Below are 24,219 nucleotides of genomic sequence, written 5' to 3' on the forward strand. Positions count from 1 at the left end.
AATATATTCTGTTAAATAAGGCAGTTATGCTATAGATAAAAGACTAATAAAGTGATTAAAAATACAAATCTGTCAGTAGAACAAGATAAGAAAATTAAGTTTCTTAGTACTTATCATTACATTTTGAAACATTTTCAGCAACTTTATAGATTGCATTTTAAATTTTATTCTGTTGAAGATGGGCAGTCATAATGCTAAGAAACCAGAACTTCCCTTTGGGGTTAAAATTAGACATTTTCTCTGCATTTTTAATAGGAAATCATTCCACCATTATAGTTTAAAAAGTCAGTGAAGTCGATTTTTCAGAAACTGAATTTTTTGTCTAAAAGATATAAAATATTATAATTGGTTTTCTAAATGTTTTCCAAGAAAATATACAAAAATTCATGTTTGAATAAGGGTTTATTTAAACAACTTTAAGTAACTGGCAACAAAAGAAATCTGGGTTTTGCAGGTAAATGTTAGAGATGGGGGCACAACAAGATAAGCTCAACAAACAATCAAAAATGTTTTACTTTGGGGCTCCTGGCTGGCTTAGTTGGTAAAACACGAGACTCTTGATCTTGAGGGTTATGAGTTCAAGTCCCATGTTGCCAAGGCATAGAGCTTACTTAGAAAATTTTTTTTTTACTTTGGTTGGCTCACAAACCAGGTAACTTCAAGGTTAGCAAAGTAATGAAAACAATAGTCTTGACACTTAAGCACTAAGAACAGGAATAGCACAGAAAATGAGGGAGAAGGGAAGAAGACTAGCAGCTAGAGGAGAAAAAGAAATTTGAATAAACAGAAAAAATTCAGATATTCCTTCTGTAACTGCATCAATTAATGGCATGGGGCATTATTTATTAATACTGTTATTAAAGATCAATTTAAAGTAAATATCAGACCTTTATTTTCAGAAAATTTTTGATTAAGAGTTTTGTTAGCTATTCATAATTATATATACTGGCCATCATAGAAATATAGACAAATGGACATGTTAAAAACATACCTATAGATAGTTATCAAGTATTTTAATAAAATCTAAGTAAAAAGATATCTGAAAAGTGTTATTAAGGTCCCTGTAAGTCTGGAAAACTAGCCCTATATACATGTTTATATTACTTTTTTTATTATCTTATTTTCTACAGTAGGAAACAAGCATTCTTTATATGTTGGAGTATGAAAAGTGGGTGTGTTACTACTGATAATATATTCACACTGATAATATGTATCTTAGTGAAAGAAAGTATAAATGGAGAGGCATTTATTAATGGAAAATAAGCAAAAAGAGAAAGGCATTATGGGCAGTTTTTAAAAGCTATGCCTCAACATTTAAGTCCTTTTATATACAGAAGAACCTTAGACAAATGTTTTGTCCAATATTCACAAAAAGGGTAAACAGTAAAGCCTGGGTTTTTCACGACGTGTTTATCTGTAGTAATCTGTATGGCTAGCACAATGTATACTCTTAGAAGAAATGAATTTTAATATGAGGAATGTTATTTGAGATTGTTAAATACCTAACCAGAATGGGAAAATAAATATCTGTACTGTTTTCAGGCAATAAATGAAGACTATTAGTAGTTAATGCTGTGTAATCAAACTCAGGTAACTAGTGGTCAAGTCTAGTATTTGTGCATTTTATCAAAGTGAAATTTGGGCTGCTTAGTAAATTTTGACACTGCTGCTAATAGAATTGCAAAAAAGCACAAAGGTTAGAGTGAGCACTTTAGATGTCTTTGCCTCATTTAGATGTTTGCAGAAGGAACTTCTGGTTTGTTTGTTTTTTTTTGTACACCAACATGCCTTGCCTGCTTTTTACTGTAGCTTTTAATTTAGAAGAAGCTACCAGCTTAGCTACTATTTGAATTATAGCTAGATAATAATTAACTTGCACCAAAAGTTAATCAACATCAGAAATTTGTTTGGGGATGTTATGATACGGCATGAATTAGCACCATTGAACATTCTCCTAGCTTCTGTCCCTAATCTTGATTATTTCTGGTGATAGAAAAAAGTAATTATGGAATGCTATTTTTTAATAGTGTGCATGTTTTTTTTAATGCATGTTTGTAGTTGATTATTAAACGGCTTATCTTTGCTCTGTTTTTTTAAGGCCAGTTGGATGGCTGTGACTAAGCAAATTTGTTGTTTGTTTCTAGTGCAACGTTTAACTGTTAAAGAATCGACAGACAATTTGTTTCAAGAGCAGAAGTCTTCTCTAAATTATTTGAGGAGGAGGAAAGAACGACCTTGCCTGTTAAATTTGAGTGGTACTGAGTCATCAAGAATACTTAGACCAAGGCAAACCAGATTAGACAGTCCAGTTAGCAATCGTTATGCAGGAGACTGGAGCAGCTGTGGAGAAAACTACTTTTTAAATGCAAAAGAAAATTTAAATGATGTAGATTATGATAATGTCCCTTCGGAAGATAGAGAAGATGGAGAAAACTGTAGCAAAATGTATGGACAAGATATAATGATTGAACAGCCGGTACCCATGTCCAAAGAGTACACATTTCAGACATACTTGACAATGCAGACAATTGAGTCTACCGTGGATCGAAAAGTCAATCTTAAAGACCTACAAGAAAGTATTGATACTTTGATTGGAAATCTGGAGCGTGAACTCAACAAAAACAAGCTTAATATGAGTGTTTGAGATTGAGAGTTTTAATTTGCTTTTTTGTAATGTTTTAAATTTCTGATATGTCTTTCTCACTATCTTATACCTCTCACTGTGATGGTTTTATTTTTTTACTCTTGAAAATGCCATTAATTTTTAGTTAGTTCATGTGATTCAATTAAAAACTCTATTCATTAATATAATTTTTACTTATCTCATTAGAAAATTTTTCTGGGGGCAGAGATAACTTGGCCTTGTGACTATTTTTAACAAATATGGCCAATTCTATGGAGATAACTTTTAAATGCACTTATAAGGTTCAGATAAGTTATTAGCCCCTCACGGCTTTTGTAAGTTATAGGAACTGCTCCTTTGTAGCTGAAACAGATGTTTCTTTTAGAGGAACGTGGCAGCTGCTCCATTGGGTTTGCAGTGTGGGTCCATGTACACTGCAGCATCATCTGTCATATTTCATTTGCAATGCAAATGCTGCTATAAAAAACCTTTTTATAAATAAAAGTAAAATTATACAAATATTAATGTATTCTGTATTAACATTCAGTAATTATTTAAGCTTATGAAAATTAAATATTTTTATAATCCTGGAAATGTGTCTATTTATAAGTGCATATATGGATAGATATTAGAATGGGGGAGGCATTGGCTGCAGAATCATATATATCTTTAAAGTATGTAAGTCATGAGGCCAAAATTATTAGCTTAAAATATCTTTTTCAGGGAGAGAACATTTAAGTTAAAGGAGTTCCGTAGAAACACTTGAACCAAAACACTAGAAGCAGCTAAATAGAAATAAGAGACTTTCTTTTTTTGATTTGCAGAAAGTCACAATATCCCTAGTGAGAAGTCATCTTTTAAACTGAAATCCTCTGCTGTCTTAAGGAATTAAGAACCCAGTTTTCTGCACTAGTGATTTGCATTAAAAATCTTCATCTATTCTATGCATTTTTATGTCCTGCTTTTTAAAACAAAGTAATTATACTTTAAGCATATTTATTTGTAGTAGTATATCGAGAACATTGACTTTATAATTACCCTTATTTGTTTCAAAAGAAATCTTGCCAGCATCCATGTTACTGATTTTGAAAAATTAACTTATTTTGGCTAACTATATTACAAGATAGTCACTATAGCAATCACAGCAGTGTTTGAAAATGTAAATTTAGAAGCCTTTTTAATTAAATTGGAATGTATTTTTTTAAACTCTTATACCCACAGAACATGTAATTTTAAAATTATAAATAAAATCTGGATCACCAACTAAAGATCACGTAGTAGCCTTTAGAAAACTGACTTCTTGATGTTTTTCTAAATATTAAAGTATTTAACTATTTCTATGTAATATACATTGATAAACAGAACACCTTGTTATTTAATTTGAAAACTCAACTGTTAAAAAGCCAGATAAATAGCTATTTTTATATGAAAATTTCATTTTTTAAAGCTTTGTATAATAGTTCAGAAGAATACCAAAAAAACATGTGACAGGTATATATATTGAATAAACAGTCAAAAGAAATGTGCTTTAAATGTTTTTGTTTGCTATATCATGTATATTAAATGAATTGAATAAGTTGTTCCAGAAATGTAAAAGTTTTATTAAAGTATTATAACTTTGGTGTCATGCTATTAATTATCATAATGATTTTAAGGATTACTTATTTTGCTGTCATTCTTTTTAAACAAATGTGTTAGAGTATTGGACAATTGAATGTTACCCATTAAATACATGTAACACTATTTTTTGGTCCAGAATTGAATTTTCCAAAATCTGAAATGCTTTAAAGGCCAGATGTATCTTGTTATATAATTTTGGATGGGAATAGTTTAATCTCTGCCATCTTAAATAGAAAATACTAAACATTTATGTTGTCTAAATCATGAGTCCTGACTATAAATCTCTTTTATTGACTGTGCTGTATTTAGTAGTGCTCAGTAAGCCTATGCCTTTACTTCATTTTCTTTTATTTCAACTCTTTCAAAAAATTAACATATATATAATTTGTTTGAGGGGTAGAGGACTGTGATTCATCAGTCTTACACAATTCACAGCACTCACCATAGCACATACCCTCCCCAATGAATGTTCATCACCCAGCCACCCCATCCCCTCCAGCAACCCTCAGTATGCCTTTACTTTAATGACCTTTAACTTCAAAACTTTTTGAGTTTTTATACCTGCTTTTTCTGCACTATTAGACTATCAGCTGTCATTCCTTCTAGTCTACCAATCCTGACATCTTTTAGGATCAAAAACAATTTTAATTTAATTTTATTTTTAAATAGAAATTTATTTATTTATTTATTTTAAAAGATTTTATTTATTTATTTGACAGACGGAAATCCCAAGTAGGCAGAGAGGCAGGCAGAGAGAGAGCAGGAAGCAGGCTCCCCACCCAGCAGAGAGCCCGAAGCGGGGCTCGATCCCAGGGTCCCTTGAGCCGAAGGCAGAGGCTTTGGCCCACTGAGCCACCCAGGCACCCCCAACAATTTTAATTTTAGTGCATGTACCTAAATAAAGTTTCAAGCAATTCCGACAGATAGAGATTAAAAGTGAGCCTCCCTGCCTGCCATTCACACCAGCACTGCTCCTCAGCGGTACAGCTGCCTATACTTCCTCAAGTAGGTACTGCCTTCATCACTGGGTCTAGGTTTTCCGCTGCTGTTTCTTTTCTTTTTTTTTTTTTTTTTAAGATTTTATTTATTTATTTGACAGAGAGAGATCACAAGTAGGCAGAGGCAGGCAGAGAGAGAGAGAGAGAGGGAAGCAGGCCCCCTGCTGAGCAGAGACCCCGATGCGGGACTCGATCCCAGGACCCTGAGATCATGACCTGAGCCGAAGGCAGCGGCTTAACCCACTGAGCCACCCAGGCGCCCTCTGCTGCTGTTTTTTGATTTGTCATTTGAGTAGTATCTGTAGATTTTCCAGTATGAATGACAAGCCATCTCCATTCCTCCTCCCCATTTGATATTTTTAGTTCTTTCAGTTTCCTTTATAACTTTAATAATCTTTGCTTCTCGATCCATCTGTTTAAACAGTATCTCTTGGCTCACTACCATTGTGGAAATGACCAATGCTATACTTTCCTTCAGCCCATTACTGCCCTTGACCTCTTGATTTCTCTAAGTTACACGATTAGTTGATATAATTAACATTAATAGATTATGTTATTTGGGGGAACTGTATTTGACTTAGGCTTTACCTTAATACGTTGATTCTAAAAACTACAAATCAATAGCCATTATGGGTTATGCAAAAGCGTTTACAGGTTAGCCAGATGGTTTTTTCTCTCTCTTTTTTTTCTTTTTGGTTTTTTCTCTTACATATCCAATCTTGTGTGCTGAAGTCTATGCTGATTTAAGCAGAATATTCCAAGCTAAAGGTCAAATGGATTATTTTATCTTATAGCCATCAACTTCTCCAAATCATGCTGTGTGCTGTTTGCTTCATAACTGGGTCATGGCTTTTGCTGATTTTTATTTTTCTTTTTATCATGCTCTTGAATTACCAGATTTGTTTAAAGTGCTTTTAGTGCTCATCCTGGGATTTGTGAAGTACATTCTTGCCTTTATTTTTCTTTGAGAGGAGAAAAATATCTTCTTCAGTAAAACCCTGATATCATCCTAAGCTTTTTAATCAACTTTATCAAATGTGGACAATGTAGTTTTCAGCTGTCATCCTGGGATATATGTTTTCCTAGCACTCCTATATTCTGTTTTGTATCTCACTTTTCTAAAATTTTAGGGATTTTGTTTGTTTGTTTGCTGAAGTACATAAGTAGTTCCCTCCAACACACACACACCTCTTGTCACCCCTTATACCCTCCCCACCCCACCACACAAGAAAGGTGCTTGAGAGAAAGTTTTGAGTCCTTGCATATCAGACAAGGCCTTTGTTTTTAACCTATACTTCATTTTGATTGGACTTGCGATTCTAGGTTCCAACTCACTTCCCTTTAGAACTGTGAAGGCATTTCTGTGTTACCTTCTTGCATCAAGTTTTGCAGTAATTCAAGCAAGAAAGATGATGGTTTGGACCAGGGGAGAAGCAAGAGAGGTGGTGAGAATTGGTTGTTTTCTGGATGTGTTTTGAACGTAGAAGCTGAAAGAATCTGCCAATGGACCCTGAGAGAAAGGGGCAAGGCCTGAGCAACTGAAGGATGGAGTTACCATCAAATGAGATTGAGGTGACCATTACATTTTTTTAGAAGAGCAGCTTCTAGTGGAAGTTACTATTTTTTTAAAATTAATATATAATGCATTATTTGTTTCAGGGGTACAGGTCTATGATTCATTAGTCTTAAACAATGAAGTTTTTTTAATTAATGTAGTATTTATCAAAATACCTTATAATATACTGTTAACTGTAAGTACTAATGCTTCTATACCTGGTAATGATGCCAATAATTACTGCAAGACTAAGAAAGCAGGAAGAGTAAATACATATATACCTATTAAAGCCCAGTTCGTAATCTAACTCTCTGGAAAACTTCAGATTGTGTGGCTTTATGTTTAGGAACCCCAAAGAAACAGGTTGTGGGTAGTGGCATGGTTCCTGAAAAGAATTAATGTTTCCAGACAGAAGAATTTTAAGGTTTAGGATTTTATAATTTAAAGATAGCAACTTTTAGGTACTTGGAAAGTGATCAAATTGAAATATGTTTAATAATAACAAGTTTTTATTTGAATCTTAGAGACTTGAGGACTTTCCTATGAAGAGGAATGCTCTTTTGCTCTTTTCCCAGCCCAAGGCTCATTTTTAATTCAGTAAGTCTCATGTCTGATAAACATGGAAGTACCAGAAATCAGAATTCTTGGTTGCTCTCTGACTTAGCCAAAAACTGACTGGCTAATTCATGCAGAAATGAAATTCACTAAACAACAACAACAACAAACAATGTTTCGGAGGGAAGACTGTTACAGGGTGCTGAAAATGGTTTATATCTTGATCAAGGTGGAAATTACACAGGTGTTTACATATGAAGTTCCATACTTAAGATTCTTACCTTTCATGTAAGTCATACCTCAATTTTTTTTTTTTTTTTAATGGGAAACCTGAGAAATAGACTTGGAAAATAAGCAGAATTAGGAGAGGCTTGGTGATCAGAATGACAGCAACCAAGGCTCTGCCTGATTAGCATACTGCCACCAAACACAGCTCATGCACACTATTGGAGTTAGTCATGAAACCCCCTGCTCTGCTGCATCATTCCTGATTCAGAGTCCTTGACCGAAGCATCCCATGGTGCCCCAGCTTCCAGGTGACGGGGAACAATTCACTCGCACCCTTTCCCTGGATTTTACACCAAGGTAAATTCTATGAATTTAAGAAGGGGCTTCAGAAGCCAGCAGCCTGACAGTGACAAATACCCACAACACCTCCCTAGTCTTCATCTCACCCTATGCCCCCTAACTGGAGTCTCGCTCTTCCTTCACCTTTCCCAACCCATCAAAGTTATGATAGATCCTGAAACCGTACACTTAGGTTTGTCACTATTCACACTCTAGACCGAGCTACGTCATCTCTCAATCTCTCCCTGTTCCCTCTCTCTGCTATCACTCTTCTCTCCGCACACTCACAATCCATTCTATCCACAGAAGCCAAAGTCCTCTTTTATAAAAGAAACTGTATCCTTTCCTCAGGTTCTTCCCTGGCTCCCTGTGCTCTAGCAATGCTGAGAACTTCCTTTCTGTCCTAGGGTCTCTGCACTTGCCATTTCCTCTGTGCGAAATGCTCCTCATCCAGACTTTCCTTGAGTAGCTTTTTTGGTCATTTCATGTCTGTGCCCAAATGCCACTTCAGAGGCTACCTCTGAAAACCCAGTTAGTAACCTGCTTTGGAAATTGGGGGAGGAAGAAGATGGAGATTTCTGTGTCTTTTAACAAGTACCAAATAGTTATTGTACTATTTGATTAAATGATGGACATCTATAACTAGAAAATGTTTACATTTAAACCAAATTGAAGAAGAACTTAATCCTTACCTGTTTGATAAGGACCTGGCATGCTTTCAAGTCATTTGAGTTAATCTTTCTTTTTGTTGTTGTTGTTTTGCTTACTAGAAGTATTTATGAAGTGGAAACTTGGGTATTGGCCTCGACATTCTACATCCTCAACAAAACTAGGGCACCTGAGTGGCACAGTTGGTGGAGAATCTCGTGGTTTCAGCTCAGATCCTGATCTCAGGATTGTTGGATCGAGCCCCACCTTGGGCTTCGCTCTCAGCTCAGAGTCTGCTTAAGACGCTTTCCCCACCAACCCTCCTCCATATAAATAAATAAGTAAATCTTAAAAAAAAAAAAGTAAAAAGTATATCCATGCCTTTATACATCTATTTCACTGACATCTGCCTAGGAACTATAACATAGAAGATGTTTAGTTAATTATTAATAAAGAAAGAATGTAAAGGGATTTTCAGAGAATGGTTATCTTACTGTCAGGAAAAGAGGAAGGACCAAGAGAGGCAGTGTCTATGTAATTATTCAAATACTCACTCCTGGGGTCCCTGGGGGGCTCAGTCAGTGAAGCATCTGTCTTCGGCTCAGGTCATGGTCCCAGGGTCCTGGGATCGAGCCCTGCATTGGGCTTCCTGCTTGGCAGGCGGACTGCTTCTCCCTCTGCCTGCCGCTCTCCCTTGCTCGTGCTCTCTCTCTGACAAATAAATAGATAAAATAAAAAAAAAAAAATTCACTGAGTAATAATTCCTTGTAGTTAACAAAATGTTCTCTCTCTCTTTTTTAATGACGTGTGTTTCTTTTGGAATTAGAACGGCCTTGGGAATATTCGTGACTTAAAAGGTTAGTGGGTTCATAAATTTTGGGTATTTTTTTTTCCTGTAGAATAGCAATTGTTTCAGTAGAAACAATTATTTAAATAATATGTGTATGAAAAATTATTTCTCACCATAAGAAAGGGAGGTCTCTGAGAGAACTTTTGTTAAAATGTAGCATTTGTTTCTTTAGAGAAATCATGAACAAAAAACATCCTGATTGATTTTAGGTGTACATTTTTTGCTAGAACTGAAAAGAACCTAGTTTTCATTTTATTAAAATATTTTCATAAAGTTGAATGACTCCTACAAATATAACGCTCCCCGCCCCCCGACCCCGCAATAGAACTCTTATTAAAAAAGAGTAGCAAGGACCACTTTAGGAAACAGGCACTACATTTAATGTTTTCTATCTTTCTCAACATCAAGTGATTATTCTAAGCAAATGAGAAAATGCCTAGATATTGCCCCTGGGTTGGGTTAACTTAATCCTTATCTGTTTGATGAGGCCCCTGGCATGCTTTCAAGTCATTTAAGTTAATCTTTCTTTTTTTGTTGTTGTTTTGCTTACTGGAGGTATTTATGGAGTGGAAACTTGGGCGTTGTCCTCAACATTCTACATACTTCTTTGACTAGAAACTTCTCTAAGGAGAGTTTAAAATTCCAACTTTAGAAAAACACAATGAATATTAATTAAGAAAAGGGAAAGTCTTGCATTCAAGACATTTTTGTGAAAGAGACAGCAAGCCTGTAGCTCACATTTTTTCACAGCTGCAGATACTGAACAGTGACCCCTTGTTCTTGACCTTTGTTCAAGAAAAGAGATGCAGCTTGCCAGCATTTGGGTCTCTTTCCCCTGTAGCCATTGTAAAACTCATGTTTTAACCTAAGGGCAAATCTGAATCATTAGGTAAGTAAAAATAGCTCGTCTAAGCTGGTTGATAAGAAATGTCAGAGCATAAAGGACTGTCTGTCCAAGGTTATGAATTTATGTTTGATCTGTACTCAATGTCAAATCTCACCTGTAAATTCACCTAAACCGTACATAAAAGAAGGCATATTAGTATCTTTTTCCATTGACATTTCATTACATTTTCAAATATAAAGAAAAGTTGATAATTATACAGTGAATTCACCCGTATATCTTCATGTTAGATTCTATATAATTGTAAGCATTTTGTTATATTAGTTTCATAGCCATTGTTATTTGTCTTAATTTTTGGTACATTTTAAAGTAAGTCACAGATTTCAGTATACGTCACAGTCAGTGTCATTTTGGAAGCCCACCCCCCCAAAAAAAGGAATTGGAGGTGAACTTTCTGTGATTATAATTAACTCCTAAAAGGGTCACAGTACATGAGAATTCACTACAAATCCTAGATTTCATCATCGTTAGAGCAATCTAACATTGTTATTAATAACCCCTAAAAAATAATGCATATTTTGGGCATCTTGTGAATATTTCCACATAAATTTTAGCCTCCCAGACTTCTCTCATTCACAGATAACCTCACAATCTCTACCATATTTAAATACCACGTTATACATTGTTTTCTTATTTTCTCTAAAAATTTTTATTTTCAATTAAATTTACTTTTAGAGTACAACTTTATATCGCTACCATAAATGGAAAACTGGTATCATTTGTCATAAATTAGTTGCCCATATTTTTTTTCTATACACAATAATGAATTCATAATGTATACTTGGCATGCATACTCAGGGCAATACTGAGTTATATAGCCTCCATCCTTCCCCCTTTTCCTTTCACAAATATTGGGGCACAAGAAAAGTCAAATCTGCATTGGAAATTGGACACATAGATGATACCAGGCTGTTCTCTTTTTAAGGGACAAAAGGACCACCTCCAAACTTGCCTGAATCTGCCTTGAGCTGGCAATGAAGGAAGAAGGCAGACTGAGGAAGGGTCTGTCTGCAGCCAGAGATTGTGTCCTGAGAAGGGCGCAGGCCTCACGAGCCCTGTGTTGTCAACCTGCCCTGACGACTCCACACTGGCAGGAACAGGGGTGAAGCCAAATCTTTGCAGCCTGAGGTTTTGGGACCTCTCAGAGCAATGACTCTGACTCTATTTTCTTTTTCAGTTTGTTTCCTCTTACAGTTTTAACCCTCTCCTACCAACCTATCTTCCTCCAGGCTCTATCTGTGTTAACATAGGTTTGGTAGGAGACTAATAGCATACCTATCTCTCCCTTCTGAAATTAGCACCAAGACCTAGGAGCCAGACATATGGCAATCGAAATACCAGATTTGCTACTGATGAAGGTAAGCTGGAGAAAAGGGCTACAGTCTATGGCCAAGTAGAGTTCTTCCTATGTTCCCTGTGATCTGATCATTCCCAACCAGTCCCTGGCACATTTAGTTAAAAACAAGCCTCTCCTGGCAGGGGTATAGCCTGTCAGCCCTACAAAAAAGAAAAAAAAAAATGCCTTTAATAGACAGGCTGGCTCTGTAGGTGAAGACACAGAAGGCTCCCAGGCAAGCAAGCTCAAGTCCTGCTCAGTTCACCAGTCAGATGAGTCAGTCTTTGTGACTGGAAGAACAGTTAAGTGAGGGAGTCAGAGAGAAGCTGGAAGTGACCCTCCCATACTTCTTCCTCCTGAGAAGTCCAGTTCCCTCCCCCTTATGGAAACACGAGAAGCACAGGATGTTATCCCTTATCGATGTCCTCCTATTGCTTCCTCCTCTAATGACCAAGTGTCACAGGACGAACTTTGGGACCCTTTGTCAAATGGAGCAGGAAATGGAAGTGTGTATTGGCAGCCAGAATCAACATGCAAAGATTTCCCAGGTAATTGCTAGGTGATGGCTGCCATTGGGCATCCTCTTAACCAGCAAAGTGGCCAAAATTGGGCATATTCTTGCCTCTCTTGGCAAAATATTTCCTCCTCTAGCCCCTGTAGCCATGTGCCAGTTCTGGTGCCTTGAGCCTTGGATACGCCAACAAATCTCGTCTTTCCCCACTGTGCCCAGCAGCAGAATCTGCCTCCAAGTCTGTCTGTAAGTAAACCTTACCTTCCATTCGGTTCTGTAGTCTTACCCGGAAGCATGCAGTCTCATCATCTGAGCAAAACACTAGGGTGTTAATGATGGTAGGGTTTATTTATATTTTATTTTAAAATAGCAGTTTATTAAACCTCTCATAAAGAATATGTATAAGAAAATATCAGAGGAACTCCTCTGGTTTCCCTCTGTTCTTTCTGTTAACTCTCTGCTCCCTGGCTGGTGCTGCTACAGGGGCATGTCACATTTGCTTCTGAAAGCCTGCCAGCTTTTTTATTAGCCATCTCAACTTCCCACATCTGCTTATATCTTTACACCCACAGGATCACTTAAGCCATTATCAGCTATATCCTCAGTACATTTACACAAGGCCCGAGTCATAATGGGATGGGACCTCTAGCACGTCACATAGTGGAAATTTTGTGAAAGTCGGAATTGCATATGTAAATTGGCATAAATATACATACAAAGGCCAAAACAACCTTGAAAAAAAAAAATGACTATGGAGGCCCCAGACTATCTGATGTTAAGATGATTTTTAAAATGACAGTGATCAAGAGAATATGGTATTAGTATCAGAATAGACAAATCTATGGAACATAATAGAGTTCAGAAATAGGCCCTACATATATGGACAACTGAGTTTATATTTATATTTTATATTTATATAATTTAGCTTATATAAATATAATTTTATATATAATTTATATATATAAAATATTTTTATAAAAATTTTAAAAAATTAGTATTGAAGAATAATTGGAATGCCATGTTATATTAGTTGCAGATGGGCAACATATTGGTTCAACAATTGTTTTTCTTTCTTTTTTTTTTTTTTTTAAGATTTTATCTATTTGTCAGAGAGAGAGAGAACATAAGCAGGGGAAACAGGGAGTGGCAGGCCAAGGAAGAAGTAGGTTCCTTGCCAAGCAAGCCTCCTGATGCAGGACTCAATCCCAGGACTCTGGGATCATGACCCGAGCCAAAGGCAGCTGCTTAACCGACTGAGCCACCCAGGTGACCCAATTCAACAATTCTATACATTATTCAGTACTCACCCCCAGTAAGTCACCATCTGTCACCAATGTTATTACAATATTATAGACTATATTTCCTATGCTGTACTTTATATCTCCCTGATTTATTTATTTTATAACTGGAAGTTTGTACCTCTCAATCCCTGTCATCAATTGTGCCCATTCCTGCCCACCGACCTCACCTCTGGCAATCACCAATTTGTTCCATTTATTTCTTAGTTTGTGTAGATTTTTTAGATTCCACATATAAATGAAATCATATGATATTTGTCTATCTTGGATGCACAACTGATTTTTGACAACAGCAATCCAGTGGAGAAAGGATAGTCTTTTCAATAAGTAGTGCTGGAATAATTGGATATTTATATGCAAATCCCATCCCCCTGAAACCAAAAGAATATTTTGATCCTTGGGGTGCTTGGGTGGCTCAGGTCATGAATCTGGAGTTCTGGGATCAAGTCCCATGTCAGGTTCCCAACTCCATGGGGAGTCTGCTTCTTTTTCTGACCTCCCCTCTGATGCTCTCTTACTCTGTCTCTCTCTCTCTCAAATAAATAAATAAATAAAATCTTTTTTAAAAAAGAATATTTTTTTTTAAAGATTTTATTTATTTATTTGACAGAGAGAGATCACAAGTAGGCAGAGAGGCAGGCAGAGAGAGAGAGAGGAGGAAGCAGACTCCCTGCTGAGCAGAGAGCCCGATGTGGGACTCGATCCCAGGACCCTGAGATCATGACCTGAGCCGAAGGCAGCGGCTTCACCCACTGAGCCACCCAGGCACCCTAAAAAAGAATATTTTGACCCATACCTTCTATCATATGTAAAAATCAACTTGAAATGGATCATAGGTCTAAATGTAAGGCCTAAAAGTGTACGTCTTCTAGAAGAAAACCTTGGTTATGCAAAGACTTCTTAGATAAGTCAACAAAAACATCAAAAAAAAAAACAAACTGGTTAATTGAGCTTCAACAAAATTAATATTTTCTGCCCTTTGAAAGCCACTGTTAAGGGAATGAGAAGATAAACCGCAGACTGAAAGTAAATATTTGCATGTATCTGGTAAAAGACTTGTATCCAGAATATATAAGGAAGTCTAAAATCTCAGTAATTAAAAAAAAAACAACCCTCCAAGAATAATAAGCAAAATATATAAATAAACACTTCATGAAAGAAGACTTGTGGAAAGAAAGTAAATATGTGAAAATGAGCCTGGTGTCATTAGTCATCAGGAAAATACTAATGAAAACTACAATGAGATACCACTACACGCTAATTAGAATGGCTAAATTTTGAAAGACTGACCATACTAGCCAGAATATGGAGGAACTAGAACTTTCATACACTGGGAATGGGAATGTAAAATATCACAACTACTTTGGAAATGTTTGGCACTGTCTTAAAAAGTTGAACATATACACACATATGAATCAGACATTCTACTCCTAGGTATTTATCCAAGAGAAATGAAAACATATTTCCATAAAACAACTTACGTAGAAATGATCACAGAAGAGTAATTTGTAATAACCCCAAGCTGGAAACCACTAACCCAAATGTCTATATTAAACAAATTATGGTATATCCATGGGATGACATATTACTTAGCAATAAAAAATAATGAAATATTAATATACACAAGAAAAATGGATCTCAAAAATGAAAGAATAAGACAAAAACAAGTACATACCATATGATTCCATTTATATAAAGCTCTATAAAATGTAAATGAACCTATGTAATAGAGAGTTCTTAGTGAACTAATGTATACTTGGGTGATGGTTACATAGCTACATGGGCATATATGTGATTAAAAATTAAGTTAGCTGCACACTTACAATTTGTACATGTCATTGTTTATAAATAATAGTTAAGTAAAAAGATAATAATAAAGAAATGCATGTTTCCTGTAGCAATTCCAACAATGCAGAAGAGTATGTCGTTGAAAGTCCATTCTTCTATGCTCCTCTTGTCTTTTCCTTATCTCCTGCTTAAATACAATCCCACTCACAGGAGGTTTCCATTATTCAGAGTTTGATATTTACGAGAGATCTTTCTCAAATTTTAAGATATGTAGTGTTAATTTTCTTCTGTTTTGTGCTGTTTGAGTACATAGCTGATTGTCTCACTGGATTATATGTATTAAGAGCAGAAATTTATAGTATGTCTCTTTATAATTCTTAAACAAAGTAGGGATAGAAATAAATAAATATGCTATTTTGAGGCAATTGCCATAGTCATGAACACATTACAGATAACTCACATTCACTGTGTTTCAGATACAGTACCAGGAATCTTCTATGTTCTATTTTCATTTAATCCTCATGAGAACCAAATAAGGTGGTTTTCCCAATTATCTACTACTATATAACAAACCATACCAAAACTTAATGGCTTAAAATAAGGACAGAATTTACTTTGCTCACATGCTCACAAACCTGAGTTTAGGCAGGTCTTGGCAGGGAGAGCTCATCCTGGCTTCAATCAGCAACAGCTGGAGTGGCTCGAGAGGTCAGAACTGGACTTACCTGTAGGCTTGTTCCTTGCACACATATGGTGGTTGATGCCCATCACTGACTAAAATCTTACTTGGGCTTTCAACCAGAATACCTTCGTGTGCCCTCTCTGTGTAGTCTGGTCTTCTTCACAACATGATGGTTGTGTTCCCAGGCTGAGTTTTCAGTGAGAGAGACAGGTACATCACGTATCTGCATCACTCTTTCTGACATGGCTTCAGTGTCATTTCTGCTGCATTCTGTGCTTTGAGGCAAGCCCAAAGTCACACTCCATTTCAAGGAGAGGGAAAATTGAGTCTACCTCTTGATGGGAGGCGTGACAGTGGTTTTGAAGAGCATGTGGGATAGGAAATACTGCTGTGGCCACTTCTGAAAATTTATTTAGCCACAGCAGAAACGTGTCATGATTAAATTTTGAAAACTTGTAAGTTCTGAATACTTGAGTATTCAGAATTGTCGGTGACTCCAAAGCTCTGATTATGATCCACTAGTTATCTTACTTTGTGACTCCGGAAACTGTTAATATTACATTGTCAATTCCTGTTATAGTCTCTAAAAAAAAATTCTTTTTTTTTTTTTTTTTTAAGATTTTGTTTATTTATTTGAGAGAGAGAGAGAGCATGAGCAGGGTGGGAGGGGCTGAGGGAGAAGCAGATTCCCCACTGAGCAGGGAGCCCAACTCGGGGTTTGACGGGGCAGTTGGGGGCTCAACGTGGGTGTCCAGGTCAGGCTCTATCCTGGGCCTCTGAGATCATGACCTGAGCAGGAGGCAAATGCTTAACTTGTTGAGCCACCAGGCGCCCTTCTGAAACAAATTCTTATGAGCACTGTTCATTTCCCAAAAGAGGACTACATAGGAATCATTTTTTAAATGTATGTAGATACTGTTGTAGTACATTAGCTATTAATTCATTTTAGGGCATTTTAAGAGTTCTTGGTAGCTTTTTACCTATGAAAAGGGAATAACATTTTCCAGCAAGCAGAGGTGAGAGCATAAGATGTGTGGAGAACAGCATGGACTGCAGCGTCTGAAGGGGAAGCAGGGAAGCCAAAGCTGGAAAAAATGGGCTCAAAAAGCAAGCAGGGGGACACCTGGGTGGTTCAGTGGGTTAAAGCCTCTGCCTTCGGCTCTGGTCATGATCCCAGGGTCCTGGATCGAGCCCTGCATTGTGCTTTCTGCTCGGCAGGGAGCCTGCTTCCTCCTCTTTCTCTCTCTCTCTCTCTGCCTGCCTCTCTGCCTCCTTGTGATCTCTGCATGTCAAATAAATAAATAAAATATTAAAAAAAAAAAAAGCAGGACTGTGTCAGAAGCAGGTGAAGAACTTAGACCCTACCCTGAGGGCAACAAGGGCCACTGAGAGGTCTTAAGGAAGGAAGTGATGGGGTTCAGATTTGATTTTTAAATGACCACGTTGGCTTCAGTGTTGAGCATTTAAAAGCACAGGAGTTGGAGTGCTGTGCCAATCCCAATCCACCCATTTACTGAATAAACTAGGATTTGCTTGGAATATAGTATACTCTTTTCAACCTGAAGATAGAGGTATTTTCCAATATAAGAAAGCTGTTTTTTCCTTTAATATCTGCAGCTATGGTTTTTTAAGCATTTCTAGTGTATTATTGAATGTGAACAGATTTAAGTCCAATTCCTGATTTCCAACTAACAGATGTGCCCATGTGTTTCAGTGAGACCCAGTGTTTTCTAATCCACCCGAATTCAACAGGATGGACAAGGCTATGCAGTGGCGACAAATAAACCCTGATGTATCTGTGGTTTAACACAATAAAGGTTTATTTCCTGCCTGTCTGAAAGTCTGAAACAGGTTGAGAAACTTTATTTTATAAACATGTCATCTGAAACACATGGCAGTTGGAGGATATTACAAGGTGAGTTAAAGCCAGGTCCGGAAGTGGCTTCTTTCATTTCTACCCACATCCTCTTGGCCAGAATTCAGTTACAGGCTCTAATCCAGCTACCAAGGAGACTGGAAAATGTACGGGTGCACATAGGTATTTGACAAGCATTGGTGGTTTCTGTCACCTCCCTCCCTGCCCAGATTTTCTGATATTCTCAATCAGTTGAAGTTAAGATCCTCATAATGAACTGAAGCAAAATCTTTTTTATTTCAAATTCTGCCTGTAGTGTATTATTTCTGAGGACTAGGTCTCTTGGATGAACAGCCCCATTACCAGGACGACCCCTACTTAGATTTTGTATATCTGGGAGATCATTATGGTTTTTTTTGTTAGATTTAGATCCATTCAGTCTGGAAACTTCATTAAAAGTGAAAAGTCATTTTCAATTTTAATTGTTAATTTAGCTTGTTTACTAAGGTCAAAATAAAGCAGAAACACTTGCCATATTTTAGATTTGATTTAGTGTTGCTTCCTTTTTTTAAGAAAAAATTTTAAAGGGAATTATTCTTCTTAAAAAATACAGATTCAGGCTAGAAGAACTATCTTTAATGACAAGGAAGAATGTGAAATCCACTATTTTAAATCTCCTTTCCTTCTCCTCTTTAAGAAAAAAGAACAAAAACAGCCCAGAATATTACCTGTACAGGTGACTTAGAGAAATCTTATTTTCTGTCCTTTGAAGTTTGGAACACTGGCGTGACTGCAGGGAAACACAACCCAAATTATTTACCATACTCACTGTATCTATTTTACTGTCGTATTTGTGAATAAGAGAACATTTGGAAGCAATTACACTTAATTCCTTTTTAACCATCATTTCCCCAATAAACTGTTGAGGTTGGATTTTTTGGTGTTTGGGATTCTACTCTGATAGTGTGTAGCTGTTTTTACATGGCCTGTGACCCTCAAATAGCTCATCAGCCGTGGAAGGAGTGGACTCATCACACACGGTTCAGTTTGCCCTTCCCTGAGAGATTTAATTTCCGCCCCGGGAGCCTTGCTCAGTTACATGGTATCTGACCTGGCGATGACATCCTAGCAACTGGGTGGAAGATCACCTAATCCAAGCAACGCTTGGGGGTAGAGGGCACAGGGAAATGTTAATCATTTACAGTGGTGGATTAGTGAAGCTGTGGAAGTGTACCCAGGCCACCGACCACCATCTCCTGGGGTCAATTGCCTTTTCATCTAAATTGCATCCAGATGATATGGTTATCTGAGGACCTGAAAATAGGCTCATTTAATTATGCAACATTTCTAGTTGGGTCAAAAAGCAGCGTATAAAGCGGAATGATAATTAAATTTAACTTAAATAAGTCAAGTATTATTAGAATGAGTAATTTTCTAGGTAGCCATAACATTTTAAGTTCTGCAAAAAATAAAGCTACTGTTTAAATTTTAAATACTGTGTCCAACATACTGGGTCTCACATTAAAATGATCAAGGCTAATATTAAACTATGTGTGCAAAGCCACTGCTCAAGTCATATTTGAGAGAGAGAGAGACATTCGCATTATTGTTAATAATAACAAAAATGTTAAGATCAGATATTATTATATAGGGCAAAGAGGAAACCCTATGTTTTCTCTGGGGTATGTGGAGGAGGCAGAGTATCAGACTAAGCAAGAAGGCAACACTTATTAAACACCCACTGAATGCCAGATATTATGCACACATTACCTTTGGGTGAGGTAGGTTTAATTATCATCTCTGGTTTACAGATGGTGTAACTAAGACCTACGAGACAGTTGCCCTTGTGTGGGGGATGAAGCTGGGATTCAGAATCGGGTCTGCCTGGATCCTAAAGCCCTCTTTCTTTCCACTACACTGCACACCAGATCAAAAGACTGAAGGGCAGGAAAAGAAGCCTGAATTGACCCAACAGGGCAGTTGGGAAGGAATGGGCAGTGGCAGAAAGGGCTGAAACAATGGGAACCGGAAGGAGTCACACCAGTTAACTACATTTTCATTCATGCCCAGGATTTCCCCCATCGTCCATTATAGGAAGTTAGCTTCTCAGCTGGAACCTCCCAGTGTGAGCTGAAGAGCCTCCGAGAGAACTCATCCCAGAGAAGGGGGCAGCAGTGTGGTGCATTTGCCTGAGCTCCAAAGCCTTGGAGTCCAAGAAAGGTGAGCATTCTGAGTGATCTGAATCATTCCACCCCAATCTTTTTCCTTCCCTCTCTCCTTCCACATGCACCAGACTTGTACTGAGGTCTAAAGGCCCTCCCTGGTTTCTTCTGCTCTCTTTCCCAATAAATCTCTGGTACATCTAGTCTTGCTTTGGCGTTAGCTTCATGCAGAACCTACGTGACACAAAGGCATTGTCCCAGCACCTTCTGCCATGTTACAGGCCATTAGGCACCTCTAGCATATTGAGAGAAGGGAGCCTTGAGGGCCTGATGGTTGTAGGCTTGCTTTTATTTATTTTTTTTTAAAGATTTTATTTATTTATTTGACACAGAGAGATTACAAGTAGGCAGAGAGGCAGGCAGAGAGAGAGAGGAGGAAGCAGGCTCCCTGCTGAGCAGAGAGCCCGATGCGGGACTCGATCCCAGGACCCTGGGATCATGACCTGAGCCGAAGGCAGCGGCTTAACCCACTGAGCCACCCAGGCGCCCGTAGGCTTGCTTTTAAATGTACGTGAGTCAATCTTCATCCCAGGAGCTATAAGACATACCTGGGGGTGCTTTGCAGAAGGATGAGATACCAGATAAGCAGGTGGGGCAAGATCCTATGAAACTTGGGCTGTGGCTATTTATGTAATCCCACTGGCGGCCATAGGCTGGTGAGATGATGAGGAAAACTAAGATGATAAATACATGACACAAATATCACACTGAAATGACAGTAACTGCTATCATAAGCCGGATGAACCCCATGTTTAGTTTCTAAAGCAAGATTCTTATAATTGTGTTGTATTTGTAGATTAGGTAACATGGAAGCAAAATTTACTGCTTGCCAAATGCCAGGCACTATACTAAGCTCTTTATTTGATAATCAATATTCATTACTCTCTTCTATGTTAATAGAACCCTGCTTTTGTTTGAGACCACAATGGGCCAGCCCCAGGTAAGGGCTTCTGTCACACAATCATGACATCATTGTTCTTCAGGGTCCCAGCTTCTTCTGCACTAAGAGGTGTCCACACAACACAGTTCTGTCCAGGAGACCTAAGCAGAAGTCTGTTGAGGTGGGAATGGAAGACTGAGCTATGAAAATGCTTCTCCTGGAAGACTGAATACAGGGCAAAACCCTCACCCTCTTTAGGTCTTTGCTTAAATGTTGCCTTCTCTGTAACACATACAGAGATGGGTTTTGGAGGGAAATCTAGGTATTCAATTTTGGATACGTTTAAATTTGAGATGCCTACTATATATCCATGTGGAGATATTAAGCAGTCAAATGGATGTACAGCTCTCGATTTTGTGGGAGGAGTTCATGCCAGGGATATATGTAGTATTTAAAGCTATGAGACTGGATGTATTTATATAAGACGTAAATATAGGGAGAGAGAGGAAGGAAGGGAGGAATGAATGAATGAATGAATGAAAATTACTTCCAGGGCAAGGCTGAGTCCTGGGACAATTCAATAACAGTGGTACTAATATGCGTGGGGTGCTGCTGCCTTATACCCAAGTGCTCATTTACCCCTTGTAAAACTTTGCAAGGTAAATACTCTCACCTGGTGGGATAGTAGGGGAATCTGTTTCACAGGAAAATTCATTTGTCCAAAGGCACAGAGGCTAATATCTACCTAACTTGAGGTAAATAACTTTGAGTTTAATGTCCTCCAGCAACTTAACTTATAAACCTTGGCGTCATCCTGTGTCTTGCATTCCCCGTCCAACCAGCCTTTCATGTTCATTTTCACATTAAGCTTCCGTAGAGAATTGTTAATCCCTTAACTTGAACCACTAGTACTGCCTCCTAATAGGATTTCCTGTCTCCATCTCTTATCTTCCTAAAGTTAAAGCTGATTGTGTCACCTTTCCACTTAGCCCTTCTATTAATTCCCCATTATCTGTAACCTTTAATCCAGCTTCTTAGATGGGTTTCCCAGAGCCTTCACAATCTGGCTCCAAGCTACTTTCCAGGTCTCATCTCTTACTACTCTCCCCATAACCCCAACTCCCATGCCAGTCACTTTTCCTGTGACATTGAACCCCTGGTTGAGACATGCCAAGCCATGGGGCAACTGCTTCACATGCTCTTTCCTTCCTACGTCCATGTTGGTTAACCCCACAGTATAACATTAACTAGAAGACATGTTGGGGGTCACTGTTTTGTTCAGTATCTCAGAGGACACCTTTCAAATTTTCACCATTATGTACAATGTTATTATAGGATTGTTTTAAACGCTCCATGTCACAGGAAGGAAGTCCCCTTCTTTTTCTAAGAGCTAAAAACTTATTGTTGTTTTATCATGAACAGATGTCAAGTTTCTTACGTTATTTATTTATTTATTTTAATTAACATATAATGTACTATTTGCCCCAGGGGTACAGGTCTGTGAATCGTCAGGCTTATACACTTCACAGCACTCACCATAGCACATACCCTCCCCAATGTTCATAACCCAACCACCCTCCCCATACTCCCCTCCCCCCGAGAAACACTCAATTTGTTTTGTGAGATTAAGAGTCTCTTATGGTTTGTCTTCCTCCCGATCCCATCTTGTTTCATTTTTTTCCTTCCCTACCCTCCAAACTCCACACTTTGCCTCTCAAATTTCTCATATCAGGAGATCATATGATAATTGTCTTTCTCTGATTGACTTATTTCGCTCAGCATAATACCCTCTAGTTCCATCCACATTGTTGCAAATGGCAAGATTTCATTTCTTTTGATGGTTGCATAGTATTCCATTGTATATATATACCACCTCTTCTTTATCCATTCATCTGTTGATGGACATCTAGGTTCTTTCCATAGTTTGGCTATTGTGGACATTGCTGCTATAAACATTTGGGTGCATGTGCCCCTTTGGATCACTACATTTGTATCTTCAGGACAAATACCCAATAGTGTGATTGCTGGGTCGTAGGGTAGCTCTATTTTCAACTTTCTGAGGAACCTCCATGCTGTTTTCCAGAGTTCCTGAACCAGCTTGCATTCCTACCAACAGTGTAGTTGGGTTATCCTTTCTCCACATCCTTGCCAGATTCTGTCATTCCGTGACTTGTGAATTTTAGCCATTCTGACTGGTGTGAGGTGGTATCTCATTGTGTGTGTGTGTGTTTTTTAAGATTTTATTTATTTATTTAACAGAGAGAGAGATTACAAGTAGGCACAGAGGCAGGCAGAGAGAGAAGAGGAAGTAGGCTCCCTGCCGCACAGAGAGCCTGATGTGGGGCTCAATCCCAGGACCCCGAGACCACGACCTGAGTCGAAGGCAGAGGCTTTAACCCACTGAAACACCCAGGCGCCCCTCATTGTGGTTTTGATTTGTATTTCCCTGATGCTGAGTGATGTGGAGTACTTTTTCATTTGTCTGTTCGCCATCTGGATGTCTTTGCAGAAATGTCTGTTCATGTCCTCTGCCCATTTCTTGATTGGATTATTTGTTCTTTGGGTGTTGAGTTTGCTAAGTTCTTTATAGATTTTGGACACTAGCCCTTTATCTGATAGGTCGTTTGCAAATATCTTCTCCCATTCTGTCAGTTGTCTTTGGTTTTGTTGACTGTTTCCTTTGCTGTGCAAAAGCTTTTGATCTTGATGAAGTCCCAGTAGTTCACTTTTGCTCTTGCTTCCCTTGCCTTTGACGAGGTTTCTAGGAAGAAGTTGCTGCAGCTGGGATTGAAGAGGTTGCTGCCTGTGTTCTCCTCAAGGATTTTGATGGATTCCTTTCTCACATTGAGGTCTTTCATCCATTTTGAGTCTATTTTTGTGTGCGGTGTAAGGAAATGGGTCATTTTTCTGCATGTGACTGTCCAATTTTCCCAACACCATTTTTTGAAGAGACTATCTTTTTTCCATTGGACATTCTTTCCTGCTTTGTCAAAGATTAGCTGATCATAGAGTTGAGGGTCTATTTCTGGGCTGTCTATTCTGTTCCATTGATCTGTATGTCTGTTTTTGTGCCAGTACCATACAGTCTTGATGATGACAGCTTCGTAATAGAGCTTGAAGTCTGGAATTGTGATGCCACCAACTTTGGCTTTCTTTTTCAACATTCCTCTGGCCATTCGAGGTCTTTTCTGGTTCCATATACATTTTAGGATTATTTGTTCCATTTCTTTGAAAAAGATCGATGGTATTTTGATAGGGATTGCATTAAATGTGTAGATTGCTTTAGGTATCATAGACATTTTCACAATATTTGTTCTTCCAACCCAT

General features: G+C 37.8%; 1 protein-coding gene and 1 long non-coding RNA gene across 3 annotated transcripts in view; both read left to right on the plus strand.

Annotated features, from left to right (window-relative positions):
- The window catches only part of SYDE2 (synapse defective Rho GTPase homolog 2), a 48,093-nt gene extending 43,529 nt beyond the window's left edge, over window positions 1–4,564 (plus strand). Inside the window, exons 7-8 of one of the 2 annotated variants that reach the window (XM_032361804.1) lie at window positions 1,543–1,590; window positions 2,145–2,232. In XM_032361804.1, the coding sequence (XP_032217695.1) occupies window positions 1,543–1,553 (11 nt within the window). In that variant the 3' untranslated portion in view covers window positions 1,554–1,590; window positions 2,145–2,232. Of the gene's footprint in view, window positions 1–1,542; window positions 1,591–2,144 lie in introns of both variants that reach the window. The other variant, XM_032361803.1, reaches the window with a different exon arrangement.
- A 1,923-nt stretch (window positions 4,565–6,487) lies between these two features.
- LOC116566820 overlaps window positions 6,488–24,219 on the plus strand; it is a 61,386-nt gene continuing 43,654 nt past the window's right edge. Inside the window, exons 1-6 of the long non-coding RNA XR_004276022.1 lie at window positions 6,488–6,813; window positions 7,321–7,393; window positions 9,393–9,423; window positions 11,246–12,204; window positions 12,308–12,413; window positions 19,885–20,010. This is a non-coding gene — a long non-coding RNA (uncharacterized LOC116566820). The remainder of the gene's footprint in view (window positions 6,814–7,320; window positions 7,394–9,392; window positions 9,424–11,245; window positions 12,205–12,307; window positions 12,414–19,884; window positions 20,011–24,219) is intronic.

This window comes from Mustela erminea, chromosome 10, assembly GCF_009829155.1.
Source record: "Mustela erminea isolate mMusErm1 chromosome 10, mMusErm1.Pri, whole genome shotgun sequence".
NCBI lineage: Eukaryota > Metazoa > Chordata > Mammalia > Carnivora > Mustelidae > Mustela > Mustela erminea.